Raw genomic sequence first — 21,134 nt, forward strand, 5'->3', positions numbered from 1 at the left:
TCAGTACAATACAATGTAAGGATTAGAAATGTTTGCTGATAAGATGAGGTGAAATAGAATAGAAATCACAGTACTTTTACGACAGAAAAAGGCCACTTGTTATTGTACCTGCTAAGAAACAAATCATCCAGCATAATTCTGTTAGAGACAAAAAAACTGCAGATGCTGGAATCCAAAGTAGACAAGCAGGAGACTGGAAGAACACAGCAAGCCAGGCAGCATCAGGAGGTGGAGAAGTCAATGTTTCAGCTGAAACCCTTTTTCAGGACTGGGGGTGGGTGTGGGGGAGCTGCAGATAAAGAGGGTGGTAGAGGCAGGGTGGTGAAGAGGGGATGGGCGATAACCAGGTACAACCTGGTTGGTCACTGGGAGGAATGAATCTGATTGGTGGCAGGGAGCAATGGAAGGGAGAGGTAGGGGCTGGGAAAGGAGTTGGGGGATGGGAAGGGAAGTCATTTGAAATTGGAGAACTCAATGTTGAGTCCTTTGGGCTGAAGGCTGCCAGGCGGAAGATCAGTTCTTCCTCCAATTTGCGGTGTGGTTCGCTGTGGCACTGAAGGAGGCCAAGGATTGTCATTTCGGAAAGGGAGTGGCTCGGGGAATTGAAATGGGTGGTGACTGGGAGGTCTGGTCTGCCCCTGCAGGCCCGCTGCAGTGCTCGGTAAACCGTTCCCTAAGTTTACGTTTGGTCTCCCTGATGTAGAGAACATCACACTGGGAACACCTGATGCAGTAAACTAGTTTGGAAGAGAGGCAAGTGAACCTCTGTCTCACCTGGAAGGACTGTTCGGGGCCCTGGATGGAGTGGGGTGGTCTACTGGAAGGTTTTGCTTCTTTTCCTGTTACAGGGGAAGGTACCTGTAAATTCAGGTAGGGGAGACTGGCACAAACTGAGGACTGTCGAAGGGAATAGGAAGATGTTCTTGATGGTGGGGTTGAGTTGGAGTTGGTGGAAGTGTTTAAGGATGATGCATTGGATGTGGACACTGGTGGGGTGGTAAGTGGGGACAAGGGGGACTCTTTATTTATTGCGTTGGGGGGGATTTAAACAGTGGAACAGGGAATGGAGGTGGTATATTGGAGGGCTATCTGGATGACGGAGGGAGGAAAAGCATGTTATTCAAAATAGGTGGACATCCGGGATGCTCACAAGTGAAATGTCTCCTTGTCCGAGCAGATATGGCGAAGGCGGAGAAATTACGAGAATGGGATAGAGTTCTTGCAGGATGCTGGGTGGGAGGAAGTGTAGTCCAGGTAGTTATGGGAGTCTGTGTGTTTTTAGTAAACATTCATCTGGGGACTGTCACTGGAGATGGAAATGGTGAGGTCAGGAAAGGGGAGGGAGGTGTCTGAGATGGACCAAGTGAATTTAAGGGCAGGGTAGAAGTTGTTGGTGAAGTTGATGACGCAGGACACAGTACTTATTCAGTCATCAGCGTAACGGCGGAAGAGTTGGGGCACAGTGCCTGTGTAGGTACTGAAGAGGGACTGTTTGATATAACCAACAAAGAGGCAGGCATAGCTGGGGCCCATCAAGGTGCCCAGGCCACCCCTTGGTTGGGAGAAAATGGGAGGAGTTAAAGGAAACATTATTGAAGGTGAGGACCAGTTCAGCGAGGCAGAGGAGGGTATTGGTGAAGGTGGACTGGATGGTTCTGTTGGAGAAGAAGTGGAGGGCCTGGAACCCAGCCTTGTGGGGTATGGAGGTGTATAAAGACTGCACATCCATAATGAAGAGAAAGCGCTGGAGACCAGGGAACTGGAAGTTGCTGAAGAGGTGAAGGACGTGGTTGGTATCGCTGATATAGGTGGGAAGTGTCTGAACTTAGAGGGAGATCACCAGAGGCAATGAGGGCACGGACAGTGCAAGCAATTTTGGCCTGATGGGTCGCAGTGCAGTTGTGGGCAAGGGGGAGGTAGGATGTGGTGTCACAGAGTTGGTGTTCAGTCTTTGCAACATGGAGGTCCATTCTCCAAACTACCATGGCCCTGCCTTTGTCAGCGGGTTTGATAGCGAACCGAGTGTTGTTGCGGAGCAAGTGGAGTGCTGCATGTTCAGAGAGGATGTGTTTGAAGTGACTGAGGGGCACCACCTACTAGATTTGAAAACAGACAAAAATTTATTCACAAAATTACACAATGAAAAACAAAGGACAGAATAAAGAACCCTAACAGAACTCAGCCTATCCAACTAGACTTAATTATGCTGTTCCGAATATACACAACAGTCCCAATAAGCAAACTCCCTTTAAAATCCAGTATAAATGGAACACATGCTTACAGGTTGAAGTTGAAGGGCAGAAAAAGAGAGACAGTTTCAATAGACAATAGGTGCAGAGTAGGCCATTCTGCCCCTCGAGCCTGCACCACCATTCATTATGATCATGGCTGATCATCCTTAATCAGTATCCTGTTCCTGCCTTATCACCATAACCCTTGATTCTACTATCCTTGAGAGCTCTATCCAACTCTTTCTTAAATGAATCCAGAGACTGGGCCTCCACTGCCTTCTGGGGCAGAGCATTCCACACACCCACCACTCTCTGGGTGAAGACGTTTCTCCTTATCTCTGTCCTAAATGGCCGACCCCTTATTTTTAAGCTGTGTCCTCTGGTTCGGGACTCACCCATCAGCGGAAACATGTCTCCTGCCTCCAGAGTGTCCAATCCTTTAATAATCTTATACGTCTCAATCAGATCCCCTCTCAGTCTTCTAAACTCAAGGGTATACAAGCCCAGTCGCTCCAATCTTTCTACATAAGGTAGTCCCGCAATTCCAGGAATTGACCTCGTGAACCTACGCTGCACTCCCTCAAATGCCAAAATGTCTTTCCTCAAATTTGGAGACCAGAACTGCACAAATATTCCAGGTGCGGTCTCACCAGGGTCCTGTACAGCTGCAGAAGAACCTCTTTGCTTCTATACTCAATCCCTTTTGTTATGAAAGGCAGGATGCTATTAGCTTTCTTCACTACCTGCTGTACCTGCATGCTTGCCTTCATTGACTGGTGTACAAGAACACCCGGGTCTCTTTGTACGACCCCTTTATCTAACTTGACTCTATTTAGGTAGTAATCTGCCTTCCTATTCTTGCCACCAAAGTGGATAACCATACATTTATCCACATTAAACTGCATCTGCCATACATCTGACCACTCACCTAACCTGTCCAGGTCATCCGGTAATCTCCTAACATCCTCCTCACGTTTCACCCTGCCACCCAGCTTTGTATCACCAGCAAATTTGCTAATGTTACTATTAATACCATCTTCTATATCATTAATATATATTGTAAAAAGCTGCGGTACCCCTCCGGTCACCGCCTGCCATTCTGAAATGAAGCCGTTTATCACTACTCTTTGTTTCCTGTCAGCCAACCAATTTTCAATCCAAGTCAGTACTTTGCCCCCAATACCATGTGCCCTAATTTTGCTCACTAACCTCCTATGTGGGACTTTATCAAAGGCTTTCTGAAAGTCCAGGTACACTACATCCACTGGATCTCCCTTGTCCATCTTCAGAGTTACATCCTCAAAAAATTCCAGAAGATTAGTCAAGCATGATTTCCCCTTCATAAATCCATGCTGACTCTGACTATCCTGTTACTGCTATCCAGATGTGTCATAATTTCATCCTTTATAATTGACTCCAGCATCTTTCCCACCACTGAGGTCAGACTAACTGGTCTATAATTTCCTGCTTTCTCTCTCGCTCCTTTCTTAAAAGGTGGCACAATATTAGCCCCTCCAATCCACAGGAACTGATCCTGAATCTATCGAACTCTGGAAAATAATCACCAACGCACCCACGATTTCTCGAGCCACCTCCTTCAGTACTCCAGGATGAAGACCATCAGGCCCCAGGGACTTATCAGCCTTCAGACCTAACAGTCTCTCCAACACCAATTCATGGCAAATATAAACTCCCTTCAGTTCAGGTCCTTCAGCCACTGTTACCTAAGGGAGATTGCTTGTGTCTTCCCCAGTGAAGACAGATCTGAAGTACCAATTCAACTCTTCTGCCATTTCTTTGTTCCCCGTAATGTATTAGGAGAAAGTGAGGACTGCAGATGCTGGAGATCAGAGCTGAAAATGTGTTGCTGGAAAAGCGCAGCAGTCAGGCAGCATCCACGGAACAGGAGAATCGACGTTTCTGGCATAAGCCCTTCTTCAGGAATGAGGAAAGTGTGTCCAGCGGGCTAGGATAAAAGGTAGGGAGGAGGGACTTGGGGGAGGGGCTTTGGAAATGCGATAGGTGGAGGGAGGTCAAGGTGAGGGTGATAGGCCGGAGTGGGGTGGGGGCGGAGAGGTCAGGAAGATGATTGCAGGTTAGAAAGGCGGTGCTGAGTTCGAGGGATTTGACTGAGACAAGGTGGGGGGAGGGGAAATGAGGAAACTGGAGAAACCTGAGTTCATCCCTTGTGGTTGGAGGGTTCCCAGGCAGAAGATGAGGCGCTCTTCCTCCAACCATCGTGTTGCCATGGTCTGGCGATGGAGGAGTCCAAGGACCTGCATGTCCTTGGTGGAGTGGGAGGGGGAGTTAAAGTTACGGGGTGGTTGGGTTGGTTGGTCCGGGTGTTCCAGAGGTGTTCTCTGAAACGTTCCGCAAGTAGGCGGCCTGTCTCCCCAATATAGAGGAGGCCACATCAGGTGCAGCGGATGCAATAGATGATGTGTGTGGAGGTGCAGGTGAATTTGTGGCGGACATGGAAGTGTCCCTTGGGGCCTTGGAGGGAAGTAAGGGGGGAGGTGTGGGCGCAAGTTTTGCATTTCTTGCGGTTGCAGGGGAAGGTGCCGGGAGTGAAGGTTGGGTTGGTGGGGGGTGTGGACCTGACGAGGGAGTCACGGAGGGAGTGGTCTTTTCGGAACGCTGATTGGGGAGGGGAGGGAAATATATCACTGGTGGTGGGGTCCGTTTGGAGGTGGTGGAAATGACAGCGGATGATACGTCGTACATGGAGGTTGGTGGGGTGGTAGGTGAGGACCAGTGGGGTTCTGTCCTGGTAGCGATTGGAGGGGCAGGGTTCAAGGGATGAGGAGCGGGAAGTGGAAGAGATGCGGTGGAGGGCATCGTCGACTATGTCTGGCGGGAAATTGAGGTCCTTGAAGAAGGAGGCCATCTGGGTTGTACGGTTTTGGAATTGGTCCTCCTGGGAGCAGATGCGGCGGAGACGAAGGAATTGGGAATATGGGATGGCGTTTTTACAGGGGGCAGGGTGGGAGGAGGTGTAGTCTAGGTAGCTGTGGGAGTCGGTCAGTTTATAGTAAATGTCCGTGCCGAATCGACACGGACATTTACTATAAACCGACCGACTCCCACAGCTCTCGACTACACCTCCTCCCACCCTGCCCCCTGTAAAAATGCCATCCCATATTCCCAATTCCTTCGTCTCCGCCGCATCTGCTCCCAGGCGGACCAATTCCAAAACTGTACAACCCAGATGGCCTCCTTCTTCAAGGACCTCAATTTCCCGCCAGACGTAGTCGACGATGCCCTCCACCGCATCTCTTCCACTTCCCGCTCCTCCGCCCTTGAGCCCGCCCCTCCAACCGCCACCAGGACAGAACCCCACTGGTCCTCTCCTACCACCCCACCAACCTCCATGTACGACGTATCATCCGCCGTCATTTCCGCCACCTCCAAACGGACCCCACCACCAGTGATATATTTCCCTCCCCTCTCCTATCAGCATTCCGAAAAGACCACTCCCTCCGTGACTCCCTCGTCAGGTCCACACCCCCCACCAACCCAACCTCCACTCCCGGCACCTTCCCCTGCAACCGCAAGAAATGCAAAACTTGCGCCCACACCTCCCCCCTTGCTTCCCTCCAAGGCCCCAAGGGACACTTCCATATCTGCCACAAATTCACCTGCACCTCCACACACATCATCTATTGCATCCGCTGCACCCGATGTGGCCTCCTCTATATTGGGGAGACAGGCCGCCTACTTGCGGAACGTTTCAGAGAACACCTCTGGAACACCCGGACCAACCAACCCAACCACCCCGTAGCTCAACACTTTAACTCCCCCTCCCACTCCACCAAGGACATGCAGGTCCTTGGACTCCTCCATCGCCAGACCATGGCAACACGACGGTTGGAGGAAGAGCGCCTCATCTTCTGCCTGGGAACCCTCCAACCACAAGGGATGAACTCAGATTTCTCCAGTTTCCTCATTTCCCCTCCCCCACCTTGTCTCAGTCAAATCCCTCGAACTCAGCACCGCCTTCCTAACCTGTAATCATCTTCCTGACCTCTCCGCCCTCACCCCACGCCGGCCTATCACCCTCACCTTGACCTCCCTCCACCTATCGCATTTCCAAAGCCCCTCCCCCAAGTCCCTCCTCCCTACCTTTTATCTGAGCCTGCTGGACACACTTTCCTCATTCCTGAAGAAGGGCTTATGCCAGAAACGTCAATTGTCTTGTTCCTTGGATGCTGCCTGACCTGCTGCGCTTTCCCCGTAATGTATTCCCCTGTTTCTGTCTTCAAGGGCCCAATTTTAGTCTTAACGATTTTTTTCCCTTTCACATACCTAAAAAAAGCTTTTACTATCCTCCTTTATATTTTTGGCCAGTTTACCTTTGTACCTCAATTTTTCTCTGTGTATTTCATTCTTAGTAATCCTCTGTTGTTCTTTAAAAGCTTCCCAGTCCTCCGTTTTCCCACTCATCTTTGCTATGTTATACTTTTTCTCTTTTAACTTTATATGTTCCTTGTCAGCCACAGCCACCCCTGCCTCCTCATAGGATCTTTCTTCCTTTTTGGAATGAATTGATCCTGCATCTTCTGCATTATACCCAGAAATATCTGCCATTGTTCCTCCACTGTCATCCCTGCCAAGGTATTGCACCATTGAACTTTGGCCAGCTCCTCCCTCATAGCTCCATAGTTCCCTTTATTCAACTGAAATATTGTCACTCCCGATTGTACCCTCTCCCTTTCAAATTGCAAATTGAAGCTTATTGTATTATGGTCACTACCTCCTAATGGCTCCTTCACTTCGAGGTCCCTGATCAATTCTGGTTCGTTGCACAATACCAGATCCAGAATTGCCTTCTCCCTGGTAGGCTTCAGCACCAGCAGTTCTAATAATCCATCTCGGAGGCACTCCACAAAGTCTCTTTCTTGAGGTCCAGTACCATCCTGATTCTCCCAGTCTACCTGCATTTTGAAATCCCCCATAACAACTGTAGTAACATCTATGCGACAGGCCAATTTCAGCTCCTTATTAAACTTACACCCTACTGTTTGAGGGCCTGTAGATAACTCCGAAAAGAGTCTTTCTACCCCTAGAATTTCTCAGCTCTATCCATACTGACTCTACATCCCCTGATTCTAGGACCCCCGCGCAAGGGACTGAATATCATCTCTTACCAACAGGGCCACCCCACCCTCTCTGCCCGTCAGTCTGTCCTTACGATAGCACGTATAGCCTTGAATATTCATTTCCCAGGCCCTGTCCACATGAAGCCACGTCTCAGTTATCCCCACAATATCGTAGCTGCCAATTTCCAAAAGAGCCTCAAGCTCATCTATCTTATTTCTAGTACCTCATGCATTCATATATAGTATTTTTAATTTGTTACTGCCCTCACCCTTCCTATCAACTCCTATTTCACTCAACCTTACGGCATGATCCCTTTTTGAGTTTTCTGCTTCATTGATACCGTTGTCTTTCTTGACTTCCCTTGTTCTAACTTTCCTTTCAATTTTCTTCTTAAACTTCCAGTTTGTCCCCTCCCCCCCCGTTTAAACGCAGCTGTGTTGCAGTAGCAAACCTGCCTGCCAGAATGCTGGTCCCCATCCTATTAAGGTGCAAACCGTCTCTCTTGTAGAATTTATGTTTACAACAAAACATACCCCAGTGATCCAAGAATTTAAATCCTTGCTTCCTGCACCAGTTCCCCAGCCACACATTCAAGTCCATTATCTCTCTGTTCCTGGCTTCTCCAGCCCGAGGAACTGGAAGCAAATCGGAGATAACCACCCTGGGCGTCCTGCTTTTCAGCCTTCTTCCTAGTTCTTCGAAATCCCGCTGTAGTATGTTCCTCCTCTTCTTCCCGACATCATTTGTGCCGACATGTACCACCACCTCTGGCTCTTCACCTTCGCACTTGAGGATTTCCTGCACTCTGTCTGCGATGTCCTTAATCCTGCCACCAGGAAGGCAACACACCATCCTTAAATCCCGCCTGTTGCCACAGAAACCCCGTTCAGTTCCTCTCACTATAGAGTCCCTTATCACCACGGCTCTGTGCGATGTCTGACTCTTCGGCTGTGCCTCCACGCCAACTTTTGATTGACAGACCTGACCGCCTTGCGGACTGGCAGTGTCATCTGTCTCTACTGTTTCCAAAAGATTCAACTTCTTCCTGACAGGTACTTCCCCCGCGGTCGCTTGCACCTGTCTCCTCTCTGCCTTCCTCATCGTCTTCTCTCTTCTGCTCTCTTCTGGTATGGTTGGTGTAACAGCTCCCTGTTGAACTTCTCACCGGTTTAAGACTGAACTAAAAACTGCTCAGCTCAGCTAGCTAGAGAGCTGACCCCTCTGAAAAAATCAAGATAGAGTCTCCTTGAGCCAAGGAACAGCTTTTAGAAAAAAACGGACTAGCTTTGTGTCACTAATACTGCAGTTTGGTAGGAAGGTTTACAAAATTCGGCAGGAAAAACAGTAGCTGAACAATGAGTTGCCTTCATAGAGAATTACATACTGTCAAGGATGTATTCCTTCAAAAGGGAGGGGCAGAGTAATCCAGAGCTTTCTGGATGACAAAGGACATAGAAATTAAGGTAAGCAAGAAAAAAATGAGTGCCCTTTGAACTCCATTGGAAACTGCCTTCTAGTTCTCAGAACACTCGTAAAAAAATTTTGTGTTTCCTGTCACCTGAACCAATTTTGTACCCACTCTCTGCAGAAATCCTCTGGATCCCATGGGCTTTTATTTTTAACTGGTCTGCCAAGCAGGAACTTGTCAAAAAGCCTTGTTAAAAGTCATAAAGACTGCACCAATTGCTCTACGTTCATCAATCCTTCTGGTTATTTCTCCTAAAAGCACAATCAAATTACATGCTAGGCTAGTGGGTGGCTTTACTTACACTTGACTCCTGGGATAATGATAGCAGAAGAGGTAGGAAATGTCAAGCATTTCTAGATTATCTTTGGGACAATTTCCTTTAGGAGTGTGTCCAGTCCAACAAGAAATTAGTCCTGGTTCATGAGAATGAACTGGGTCAAATTGATCAAGTGACAGAAGGCGGCACGGTGGCACAGTGGTTAGCACTGCTGCCTCACAGCGCCTGAGACCCGGGTTCAATTCCCGCCTCAGGCGACTGACTGTGTGGAGTTTGCACGTTCTCCCCGTGTCTGCGTGGGTTTCCTCCGGGTGCTCCGGTTTCCTCCCACAGTCCAAAGATGTGCAGGGGCAGGTGAATTGGCCATGCTAAATTGCCCGTAGTGTTAGGTAAGGGGTAAATGTAGGGGTATGGGTGGGTTTCGCTTCGGCGGGTCGGTGTGGACTTGTTGGGCCGAAGGGCCTGTTTCCACACTGTAATGTAATCTAATTTAATCTAAAGGGGAACTTATAAGGGACTGTGCATCATAAGGTTTGGGTGGCAGTCCAAAATGATATTGGTCTATGCAGATTAAGCTTAACCTTTTGATTGCGTGCAGACTTCAATGGGGCAAGCATAGTTCTGGGCCACGTAGACCAGAATCAAAGTTTGGTAGGAAAAGAAGTAGCTGAACAAAGGGTTGCCTTCAAAGATGAGATGGTTTAGCACAGTTAAGGATCAAAAGGCAGAGGTTAGGCAATCGAATCTAGAACGCCCTGGATGACAAAGGAGATAGCAATTAAATCAAGAAAGAAAAAGGAGTACTCGTAACAGGAATCACGTAGTAATTTCGTTGGGAATCAAGCCGAATACAGGAAATCCAGAACTGAGGTGAAAAAACAAATAGAAGAAGCAAAGAAGGATTATGAGAAAAGGACAGTAGCTAATTTTAGATTAGATTAGATTAGATGACTTACAATGTGGAAGCAGGCCCTTCGGCCCAACAAGTCCACACCGCCCCGCCGAAGTGCAATCCACCCATACCCCTACCCCTACCCCTACCCCTACCCCTACATTTACATTTACATTTACATTTACCCCTTACCTGACACTATGGGCAATTTAGCATGGCCAATTCACCTGACCTGCACATCTTTGGACTGTGGGAGGAAACCGGAGCACCCGGAGGAAACCCACGCAGACACGGGGAGAACGTGCAAACTCCACACAGTCAGTCGCCTGAGGCGGGTATTGAACCCGGGTCTCTGGCGCTGTGAGGCAGCAGTGCTAACCACTGTGCCACCGTGCCGCCCCTTTAATATCAAAGGAAATCCCAAAAGTCTTTTATAAGCATTATCAATTGTAAAAGGAGGGGTAAATCTGATTATAAAGGAGATTTAGATAGGCCCATGCAAGATAGTACAATGAAGGGTATATAGGTTAGACTGATCTTAGAATAGGATAAAAAGCTGCCACAAAATGGAGGGCTGAAGGACCTGTATTGGGCTGTAATGTTCTATATTCTATGTTCTGTACAGGCAAGAGGCATGACAGAGGTTTTTAATTGATACTTTGCATCTGTCTTTACCTGTGAAGGAAATGCTGCCAGACTATGGTGACAGAGAAGGAAACTCAGGCACGAGAGGGTTTAAAATTAAAATGGTGCTATTGGTAATTAACGTTGGTAATGCACCAAAACTGCATGAGATCCATCCAAGAATTTTGAAGGAAGTGAGAATGAAAATTGCAGAAGCACTGGCAATTATTTTTCAATCGTCCCTTGATTTGGGATTAGTGCCAGAGAATTGAAGAATTGCAAATGTTATGCACTTATTCAAAAAATGTTGTAAAAATCAGCCTAGTCATTTTAACTTCAGTGGTAGGAATAATGTTACTACTAAGTGTGGCTCAGTGGTTAGCATGCTGCCTTATAGCATCAGGAACCTGGATTCAATTCCAGCCTCCGGCAACTGTCTGTGCAGAGTTTGCACTCTCTCTCCCTGTGTCTGTTGGGTTTCCACTGGGTACTCCAGTTTCTTTCCACAGTCTAAAGATGTGCAGGTTAACTGGCTTGATTATGCTAAATTGCCCACAGTGTCTAGGGATGTGCAGGCTAGGTGGATTAGCCATGGGGAAATGTGGGGTTTGGAAGGTGTAGTAGGGGTTGGGTCTAAGTAGGATCCTCTTCGGAGGGTTAGGGTGGATTTGATGGGCCAAATGGCCTGCTTCCACACTGTAGGGGTTCTGTAATAACCCTTCTCTGATAGTCCTTTTGCTTCTACTTCTCCTCTCTGCTCTTTCTAGCTTCAGCATATTTGCCTTTAGGAATCGCTAAATTCTGCTAATGTTTACTGAAACTGTTGATTTGCGAATGGGATCATTGTATCCTCTGAACTCATTATTGTTGTTCAGTTATTAATATTCATTTTCTAATTCTATTGATTTTCTTTCACAGAATATAAACTGGAAGTGGACAATAGGAATTTCTGCCATTGCATTGGGTAGTATGATTCTATATAAATGGAGATTATCTTAATCAGAATGCAAACCCCATTTCAGATTAAAATAAGAATTTGCTTCAGATACTGCTGGAGTTGAGATTTGTATAAATTGTTGATGAAAAGTAATTTGCACATCTGTGTGTCAAACTGATTTCAGCTCAGCAATTCAAACTGAACTGATATGCTTAAATATATATATTTACAAATATATTAAACTGTTTGGCGTCTTTTTTTCTTTAGTATGTAAAGAGAAAAGAACTGGTTACAACTAATGTAGATCCTTTACTGTGAGAAACGGGGGAATTTACAACGACAAACAGTAAAATGGCTGATGAGCTAATTGCATACTTCGCTTCTGTCTTCACAAAGGAGGACATGAATAACATACCAGAAATGATGGAGAGTGCAGGGATATGGAGGAACCAAAGCAAACCTGTATCAGTAGAGAAATAATGATGGGGCAGTTGATGAAGTTGAAGGCCAATAACTTCCCAGGGTTTGATAATTGACATCCTAGAGTACTTACGGAAATGGTTCTAGAAATAGTGATGCATTGCTGGTTATCATTCAGGACTCTTCAGACTGTAGAACAGTTCCTACAGACTGGAGGGTAGCTAATGTAACCCTACTATTTTAAAAAGGGAGGCAGAGAGAAAATTGAGTTGTTAACCAGTGAGTCTGACATTGGGTACTGGAAAAGATTAAGGTCGAGTTCATTGTGAAGGATTTTAGAGCACTTAGAAAACAGTGGTAGAATTAAACACAATCAGCATGGATTTACGAAAGGGAAATATGCTTGATAAATCTTCTAGAATTCTTTGGGGATTTAACTCATAGAGTTGATCTGGGGAGCCAGTAAATGTGGTTTATTTGGACTTTCCAAAGGTTTTTGACAAAGTTCCATGAAATTCACTATTTGTTTAATGATTTAGATGAAGGAACTGAATGTAATATCTTAAAATTTGCAGATGACACAAATCTGGGTGGAAGGGTGAGCTGTTAGCAGGATGCAGCAATGTTACAGTGTAATCTGGACAGGCTGAGTGAGTGGGCAAATGCATGGCCGAGATGTAGTGTAATGTGGATAAATGTGAGGTTATCCACTTTTGTCACACAAGTGGGTGGGTGGATTATTTTGCTGTAAATTGAGAGAGGGAAATATTCAATAAGGATAAATTTGTTCTTTCAAAGGATTATTAGCCTTGAAAGTCTTATGTTCAGTGAGTAGTGGGATCTGGGTCATCGAGTATTTGTAAGATGGAGGTAGACAGATTTTTGATCCAATAGGAAATCTAGCATCATCGAGGGAAGGCAGGAAATTAGAATTAAGGCTAAAGTCAGATTAATGATGCTCTTATTGAATGATGGAGCAAGCTTAAGGAGGCTGAATGGCCTCCTGTTATTATAAAATAGCCAGACAATGCATTTAATCTTTTGGAAATATGCACCCCAATATTCTGTAGCTCATAGTTCCCTCATCTGACTCAGCATCAGTCATCAGTTTATCATGATTTTCAATCAACCTATGTCAACTTTACCAAATCTCTGACTTTACATCTAGTTTTATTTTCTTCCAGGCGATGTCTCCAGTCTATTTGCCACACCTTCAAAGCATAGCTTGTGCTAACATAACCAATAGCAACCAAATACACTTCACCTGACCAAGGGGTAGCACTCCAAAAGCTTGTGATTTCAAATAAACTTGTTTGACTATATCCTGGTGTCGTATGACTTCTGACCTTGACTAAATTCAGTATTCTACATGTGTTTTAATTTGCACATTTTGGCTGCTACTCCAGATCATTATTCCTATTTGTCCTTATCTCCAGGTTTGTTCTTTACTTCTCCTGTCATTATTCCTCCTTCTTTTCTTCACCTTCAGTTTTCTGCACTCACAAACATCAATTCTTCAGTAACTACTCCTACATTCCTGCTCCAACCTTGGTATCAAATATCTGTACTCTTAAATAAGCTTACTCTCTTTGTGCTTGCACCAACTCTCTGAGTGACTATCATGACTGTGCCATTCTTCAGCCTTTTCCCTGTAACCCTACACATTTAAATAAACCTCTTGAATGTATCAGTTGAACCTGCTTCCACGTTACCAGGCAGTGCTTTCCAGATTGAACTACTCGCTTTGTGAAGAAGTTTCTTTCATCATGTTTAGTTCTTCCAGTTTCAGGAAATCATTTCCATCTGTGCCATCTTTATTTTGCTCATTTACAACTGGAAACAATTACTATATAGACCTTTACTATTTATTATACAAACTTCAATCATATCTTCTCTTAGCTTTCTCCTGTCCGAACTTCATCAATCTATCTTCAGATTTTAAGTTTCTCATCCCCAGACCATTCTTGTAAATCTCTTCCACACTCTTGCTAATGCTTTTACATCCTTACTAAAGTGTGATATCCAATTAGTACATAACATCCCAGCTCATGTCAAGCTAGCACTCATACAGTTTCAGCGAAACCTCCCTATTTTTGTATTCTATGCCACCAAAAATAATGTAGGCAAAATAGATCAAACAAAATTAGATTAAAAGAAGAGGTTGCTAAAAGGGGTGGCAGTCTTTAGCTCTTAGAAAAGTAGGGGTTAACAAATTATCCTCAGCTTGATACAAAGTGACTACAAGTATATTGAATCTTTATAAAAACTGGTTACACCTCAGCTGGCTAACTTGCAATCAAATCTCTACCCCTACCACATTACCAAGTTGACTCACTGGAGACTGAAATGCTATTCGGTGTAACTATAACAAATCTAAAGTATACCTCCTCTTCTACAACTATCTGCAGTCTTAGAAATAGTTGACCACAACATTCTACTCCACTACACGTGTGGTGTCTCCCACCTGACCTCCTCTAACGAAAAAGCGTGTAATGGGTTCGTAAGGTAAGGCTTTTTTTCATTTATTCAATCTCTGAGCAATTTAAAACAGAGGGAATAGCAGCTAGGGCAGTTGCATGCTCCTCTTGCAGGATGTGGAAGGTAAGGGTCACCATTGGTGTCCCTGCTGACTTCACCTGCAAGAAGCACACCCAACTCAGATCCTCACAGACAGCGTTAGGGAGCTGGAGCTGAATGAAATCCGGATCATTTGGGAGGCTGAGGGGGTGATAGAGAGGAGTTATAGGGAGATAGTCACACCTACGTTAGAGGATAAAGGTAGCTGGGTGACTGTTAGGAGAGGAAAAAGGAAAAGGCAGACAGTGCAGGGACCCTCTGTTCCCCTCAATAATAAGTTTACCATTTTGGATACTGTTGGGGACGGAAACCAATAACCAACAAAGCCTCAGTGGGCAGGCCTCTGCCACTGAGCTTGGCTCTATGGCTCAGAAGGCAAGGATGGAGAATAGGAGAGTGATATTAATAGGAGATTCAATGGTGAGAGGAAGACACAGTAGATTCTGTGGGTGCGAGCAAGACTCCCGGATGATATGTTGCCTCCTGGATGCCAGCAGTGATCCCAATGATACCACCGACAAAACAGAACAGTCATCACAGGGATCCACAGAGGAGCAACCAAAGAAGGGGTCAACTTGGACCCTACCAGAAAGCCGCTGCCCTGGGCTTGACATGTATGCTGAAACCGCCGGGAAATATGTGAATGCCAGATTCATCAGCCACACCCACAAGGCAGAGCAAAACATCACATGATCACAATGCAACGCCATCTATGCTCTCAAAACCAATCACAATATTGTCATCAAATCAGCAGATAAAGGAGGATCCATCATCATTCAGAATAGAACAGATTACTGTAAGAAAGTGTAGCGACAACTGAACAACCAGGAACACTACAGGCCGATCCAACCAAAGAGCACACTGGTGAACTAAAAACATTGATTAGAACTTTGGATCCACTCCTTCCGAGTTCCCTATGTCATCCAAGTATTTCTCACATGGACGACTTCTACTGCCTTCCAAAGATACACAAAGGCAACACACCAGGACGTCCCATCGTATCAGGCAATGTGAGAACCTCTCTGGCTATATCAAAGGCATCTTGAAACCCATTCTACAGGGGACCGCTGGCTTCTGTCACTACACCTACAAATTTCTTACAGAAACTTAGCACCCACGGACCAGTTGAACTGGGAACATTACTCGTCACAATGGATGTTTCAGCACTCTACACCAGCATCCCCCATGATGATAGCATCACGGCAACAGTCTCAGTACTCAATCCCCGAGCACCATCCTACAACTCATCTGCTTCATCCTTCGACAACCAGTTCTTTGTCTAGACACAAGGAATAGCCATGGGGAACAAACTTGCACCCCGATAAGCCAACATCATCATGTACAAGTTCGAACAAGACTTCTTTTCTGTACACGACCTCCAACTAACACTATACATCAGATATATTGATGACATTTTCTTCCTCTGAACCCATGGCAAGGAGTTATTGAAACAACTACGCAGTGATATCAATTAGTTTAATTCCACCATCGGACTGACCATGGACTACTCTTTAGTATCTGTCTCATTCTTGGACATGTATCTCCATCAAGGATGGTCACCTCAGCACCTCACTGTACCACAAACCCCCGGATAACCTCATGATGCTGCACTTCTCTGGCTTCCATCTGAAACATATTAAAACAGCCATCCCCTATGGACAAGCCCTCTGCATGGACAGGATCTGTTCAGATGAGGAGGAAAACAATGGACACTTAAAAGTGCTCAAGGATGCCCCCATAAGAACAGCGTACGATGCTCAACTCATCGACTGCCAGTTCCAACGTGCCAAAGTGAGAAGCCATAATGACGTCCTCAGAATACAGACACAGGCTGCAACTGATAGGGTATCCTTCATCGTCCAGTATTCCCGGGAGCTGAACGACTATGCCATGTTCTTCACAGCCTGCAACACATTATCGATAAGGACTAGCACTTCGCCAAGACCTTTCCTGCGTCTCCTCTTCTCGCCTTTAAACAACTAACAAACCTTAAACAGATCATGATTCATAGCAAACTGCCCAGCCTTCAGGACAACAACATTGTACAACGCTACCACAGCAGCTGCTGCAAGAGTATCGACACAGGTAACACCATTACACATGGGGACACATCCCACCATGTATGTAGCAAGTATTCATTGACTCGGCCAAAGTGGTCCATTTCATATGTTGCAGGCAAGGAAGCCCTGAGGCATGGTACATTGGTGAGACCAAGCAGATGCTATTACAGCAGTTGAATGGACACCGCACAACAATCACCAGGCAGGAGTGTTCCCTCCCAGTCAGGGAACACATCAGCGGTCAGGGACATTCGGCCTCGGATCTTCTGGTGGCCATCCTCCAAGGCAGACTTCAGAACAAGCAATAACGCAAGTGGCTGAGCAGAAGCTGATTGCAAAGTTCGGTATGAATGGGAATGGCCTCAACGGGAACCTTGGGTTCATATCACACTAAAGGTGACCCCACTGCACAATACACTCTTTCTCACACACGCTCCTACATACTCACACACCGACGCCGACCCTCCATCATACACAAGCTCTATCTCATTTGGATACACATACACCCCCCCGCACTCAGTGACACACACATACCCCATCCCACACACACACACACACATAACTAAGCTGACACATACACTCTATTTCATGCACTCACACGCACACTCAATCTATCACTCCTACAAGCGTGCACATATAAGCTTATGGGGTGAATTGTTTTTGCAGAATTACATTTTATTTTGCTGCATGAATCCATGTAAAACTCTTTAAAATCTACGGAGGGTTTGTCAGTCTGACATAACATTGGGATACAGACAGACTTCACACCTATTGTTTAAAAAGCTGAGCCATCTTGAGAATGTAATTTAAAAGATATTTTGGAATTTACATATCAAAGAACAGAAACCAGCATATCCCATTATAAAAGATGAAAGTTTTAATCTAAGAGTGTTGTATCACATTTCCAAGGCACTGGACCCGTTTGGCAATAAATTCTGTGAGCATGATCTTCTCCACAACCACCTTTTGAGTGGTGCTCCGAAAGCTTCTGCTTCCAAATAAACCTGTTTAACTATGTTCAATGCCTAATTCCATTTTCCAACATGCCCCTCATCGACTTGAATGGATTGAAAACAACAAATGCTGGAACTAACAGCATGTCATGGTTCTGTTCGCCGAGCTGGGAATTTGTGTTGCAGACGTTTTGTCCCCTGTCTAGGTGACATCCCCAGTGCTTGGGAGCCTCCTGTGAAGCGCTTCTGTGATGTTTGCTCCGGCATTTATAGTGGTTTGTCTCTGCTGCTTCCAGTCGTCAGTTCCAGCTGTCCGCTGCAGTGGCCGGTATATTGGGTCCAGGTCGATGTGTTTGTTGATAGAATCTATGGATGAGCACCATGCCTCTAGGAATTCCCTGGCTGTTCTCTGTTTGGCTTGTCCTATAATAGGTTTCCTGAAGAAGGGCTTATGCCCGAAACATCGATTCTCCTGTTCCTTGGATGCTGCCTGACCTGCTGCACTTTTCCAGCAACACATCTTTCAGCTCTGATCTCCAGCATCTGCAGTCCTCACTTTCTCCTATAATCGTAGTGTTGTCCCAGTCGAACTCATGTTGCTTGTCATCCCCGTGTGTGGCTACTAAGGGTAGACAGGGGACGAAACGTCTGCAACACAAATTCCCAGCTCAGCGAACAGAACCACAACAACGAGCACCCGAGCTACAAATCTTTTCACAAACTTTGAACTAACAGCATCTCATGAAGAATCATCTAGACTCGGAATGTTAGCTTGCTCTCTCTCTATGGATGCTGCCTGACCCGCTGTGATCTGAAGCGTTTGCTGTTTTCAGTACAGGTTCCAACATCTGCAGTAAGTTGTTCTTGACTTGATTGGACAGGACTGTCTGGAGCGGTGACGTCACAATCGAGACAGCGCCGTCCCGTCCATAGGTTGAATGGCTGGCTGTCTTGTGAATATTAATACCTGATGGTTAAGCTAACGCTGATTGGTGAATCGTCCTTCCGGGGCTGGTGTCGTGGTTCCACCCCTGGCCGTTTATTGGTCAAATTACTAATGACGTAGACGCTGTCAGTCAAAGCGGAAGGATGGCGGATGGGGAGTTCTGGAGAGTGAGTGAGGGCCTTGACCTCCCCATCTGGGATAAGGTTCCAGGGAGGATATTTCACCATAGCTTTACATTTTATTGTAATGGAAAGTAGATGGACATCAAGTGCAAAGGTTAAATGACCTGGTTTCTCCATTCGACATGTCTAGATGCTCAGTGCTCTCTGAAGTCAGGACTGCGCTCATTCAGACAGTATTACCACAAACACGGCTTTGCTATATTTTACTGCGGAGAGATTAAATTCTAGACATTGAAGTTGACAATAACCATTTACTAATTAGTTTACGGAGTTCGTTAAACTATCCTGACCTCTAACTGCCTGTCATGTCATTACAGCCTCCTCGGGCCTGTGATGATTATCGGAGTGAGTGGAAACACTGCCGGAGTCTGAGAAATCTCTTCCATCACTATTACACGTACGGAAAGTTCCCCTTGTGTAAACAGTGGAAGAAAGATTACAACAGTTGCATGGAATGGGAACACTTTAAATCTACTGAGGCTAAGGTGAGACTTTTATGTACAAATATTACATGTTCAATATATTTGGATTTAACCTAATATCACCCTGAATTTCAGAACGATGCAGTTTATTGACTTACCTGAATCCCTATTTTGCTTCTTATTCTGTGACATTTCTATCCTCTTCTGAAGGCAGAGTTCTGCTTGATGCAAATGTCCAAGCAGCTACAGCCATCCAATTGAAGTTATATTTTGAAATGCATAAACTCTCTATCATTGAGTGTTTCTTTGGGAGGCCTCATATCTTTTTTCAATCTTGTCCCTTGATGTTTAAATGCACATTGTTAGGATGTGTAGGTGTTTGTGAGATGGGCATCACAATTGACACAATCTCTAGCTGGAGGTCCCAGTAGGTATTGTGAATCTTGGTACAAACTCTGGAAAGATAGTTCCAGTTACCCAAAATATAAGTTGCACAGTAATTATTTAAAGTCTATAGATCAATAAAACATTCAACAAACAAAGTCATACTGGACTCACATGTTAACTCTTTGTCTCTCCACAGATGCAGCCAGGTGTACTGAGTTTCTCCTGTTTTTTAAATTTTAGATTTCCAACATCCTCATTATATAAAATGTACCAAGATGTTTCATGTGAAGCACTGTAAAACAAAAAAGCCATATAATGTTCTGCCATGACCAAAAGCTTATTTAAAGAGGCAGGTTTTTAAGGAGTGTCTTAAATGAGGACAGTATGTTAAAGACAATGTGATGGCCTTATTAAAATTGGAAATGGACAATATTCTGAATTAGAGGAGCATAGATATGAACCTTGTGAAGGTGGAGGAGACCAGAGAGGGAGAAGAGGCCATGGGAGGATTTGTAAACTAGGATGAGAATTTTAAAGTTAAAACGTTTCACTGGGAATGGGTGATAAAGCAAATTAAACTTGCTATGAGTTTAGCACAGGCAGCAGCATTTTTACAGAAAATTGTATGTGGGATATAATCTCTGAAGTGCATTGAAAACACTAGACTTAAAAGCATAACTATGGGTTTCAGAAACAGATAAGCTGTTGTAGAAGTGGAAATAGATGATCTTGGGTAATGTTACAAACTTTTTCTACACCAGTTTTAGTTTTTAAGTCTGACATTAGTAATGTAGATCTAACTGCAAATTTTGTTTTTAAATTTACAGACAGCTTTATGTGAGAGTGAGAAGAAGAGGTTAGAAGAACAAAAGATACACTTTCCAATCTGGGCAATGAGGAAAGATCCACCAGCTGAATGGCAGCTGCCCCTAAGTGACAAAGAAGAGGAATAGTTGGAGTTGATCATATCTCGGATCACATCTAGGATCACAAATTGCCAGATAGTCAGCAGGTGGTGCGATAGAGCCTTTGTGAGCATGTCCGCTTCACTCTACGGTGTCCTATATAACACTGGTTTTAATGGAATCCAGTTGGAAGCAGTTTTGAGTCTTGAGACTACTATTTAACCTGGATTCACTTTATAGGAACTATCTGGGGATGGTAATCAGAATGTTATATAACCATCTGACTGTCACATCCTGTTATGCTGCAGTAAAGGTGTTTTCAATAAATAAACTGCCAGCATATTAATTTCATTTTAACTTCAGGTTCTTGTGAATGTTTGTTAGGTCTGTGAGATGCTCAGAGATTTACTTGAAAGGGAGATTGGGTCTTAATTTCTTACACAATTTGGGTTGGGAGCTAGGAAGGGAACCAATGCCAAAAAGGACACCAGTGCTGATTTCACTTGGAAAAACTGTTTTGGATGTGGGCTGAACCAAGACCAGGCACCGTTATTGATTCAACGGGGAGTACGAAACCAGAGGAAGCTTTTAAGCTCATGCACAAATTGCAAACTGTCATAGTTGTGAGGCAACAATTTATCATAAAAATACATTCCTTATTGTAATCATTCTGATAAGAACAATATTTCTCTTTGTTTATTCCCAGAACGAAGAAGTCAATGGTTAGGCCATCAGTTATTGTCCAAAGAATAG

General features: G+C 45.0%; 2 protein-coding genes across 2 annotated transcripts in view; both read left to right on the plus strand.

The window, feature by feature from the left end:
* Positions 1–11,637, plus strand: part of LOC122562816 (peptidyl-prolyl cis-trans isomerase FKBP8-like) — a 31,867-nt gene extending 20,230 nt beyond the window's left edge. The window contains exon 9 of the mRNA XM_043716061.2: positions 11,511–11,637. Within this exon, the coding sequence (XP_043571996.2) occupies positions 11,511–11,591 (81 nt within the window). The 3' untranslated portion in view covers positions 11,592–11,637. The remainder of the gene's footprint in view (positions 1–11,510) is intronic.
* Positions 11,638–18,616: 6,979 nt separating this feature from the next.
* Positions 18,617–20,723, plus strand: cunh22orf39 (chromosome unknown C22orf39 homolog). The gene is made up of 3 exons (XM_043716066.2): positions 18,617–18,652; positions 18,985–19,152; positions 20,304–20,723. Exons 1-3 carry the CDS (start codon positions 18,629–18,631, stop codon positions 20,427–20,429), a joined length of 318 nt encoding a protein of 105 aa, XP_043572001.1. The 5' UTR covers positions 18,617–18,628; the 3' UTR covers positions 20,430–20,723.
* Positions 20,724–21,134: the final 411 nt, after the last annotated feature.

This window comes from Chiloscyllium plagiosum, unplaced genomic scaffold, assembly GCF_037043375.1.
Source record: "Chiloscyllium plagiosum isolate Xiang-an unplaced genomic scaffold, Cpla_swu_hap1 HiC_scaffold_24, whole genome shotgun sequence".
Taxonomy (NCBI): Eukaryota; Metazoa; Chordata; class Chondrichthyes; order Orectolobiformes; family Hemiscylliidae; genus Chiloscyllium; species Chiloscyllium plagiosum.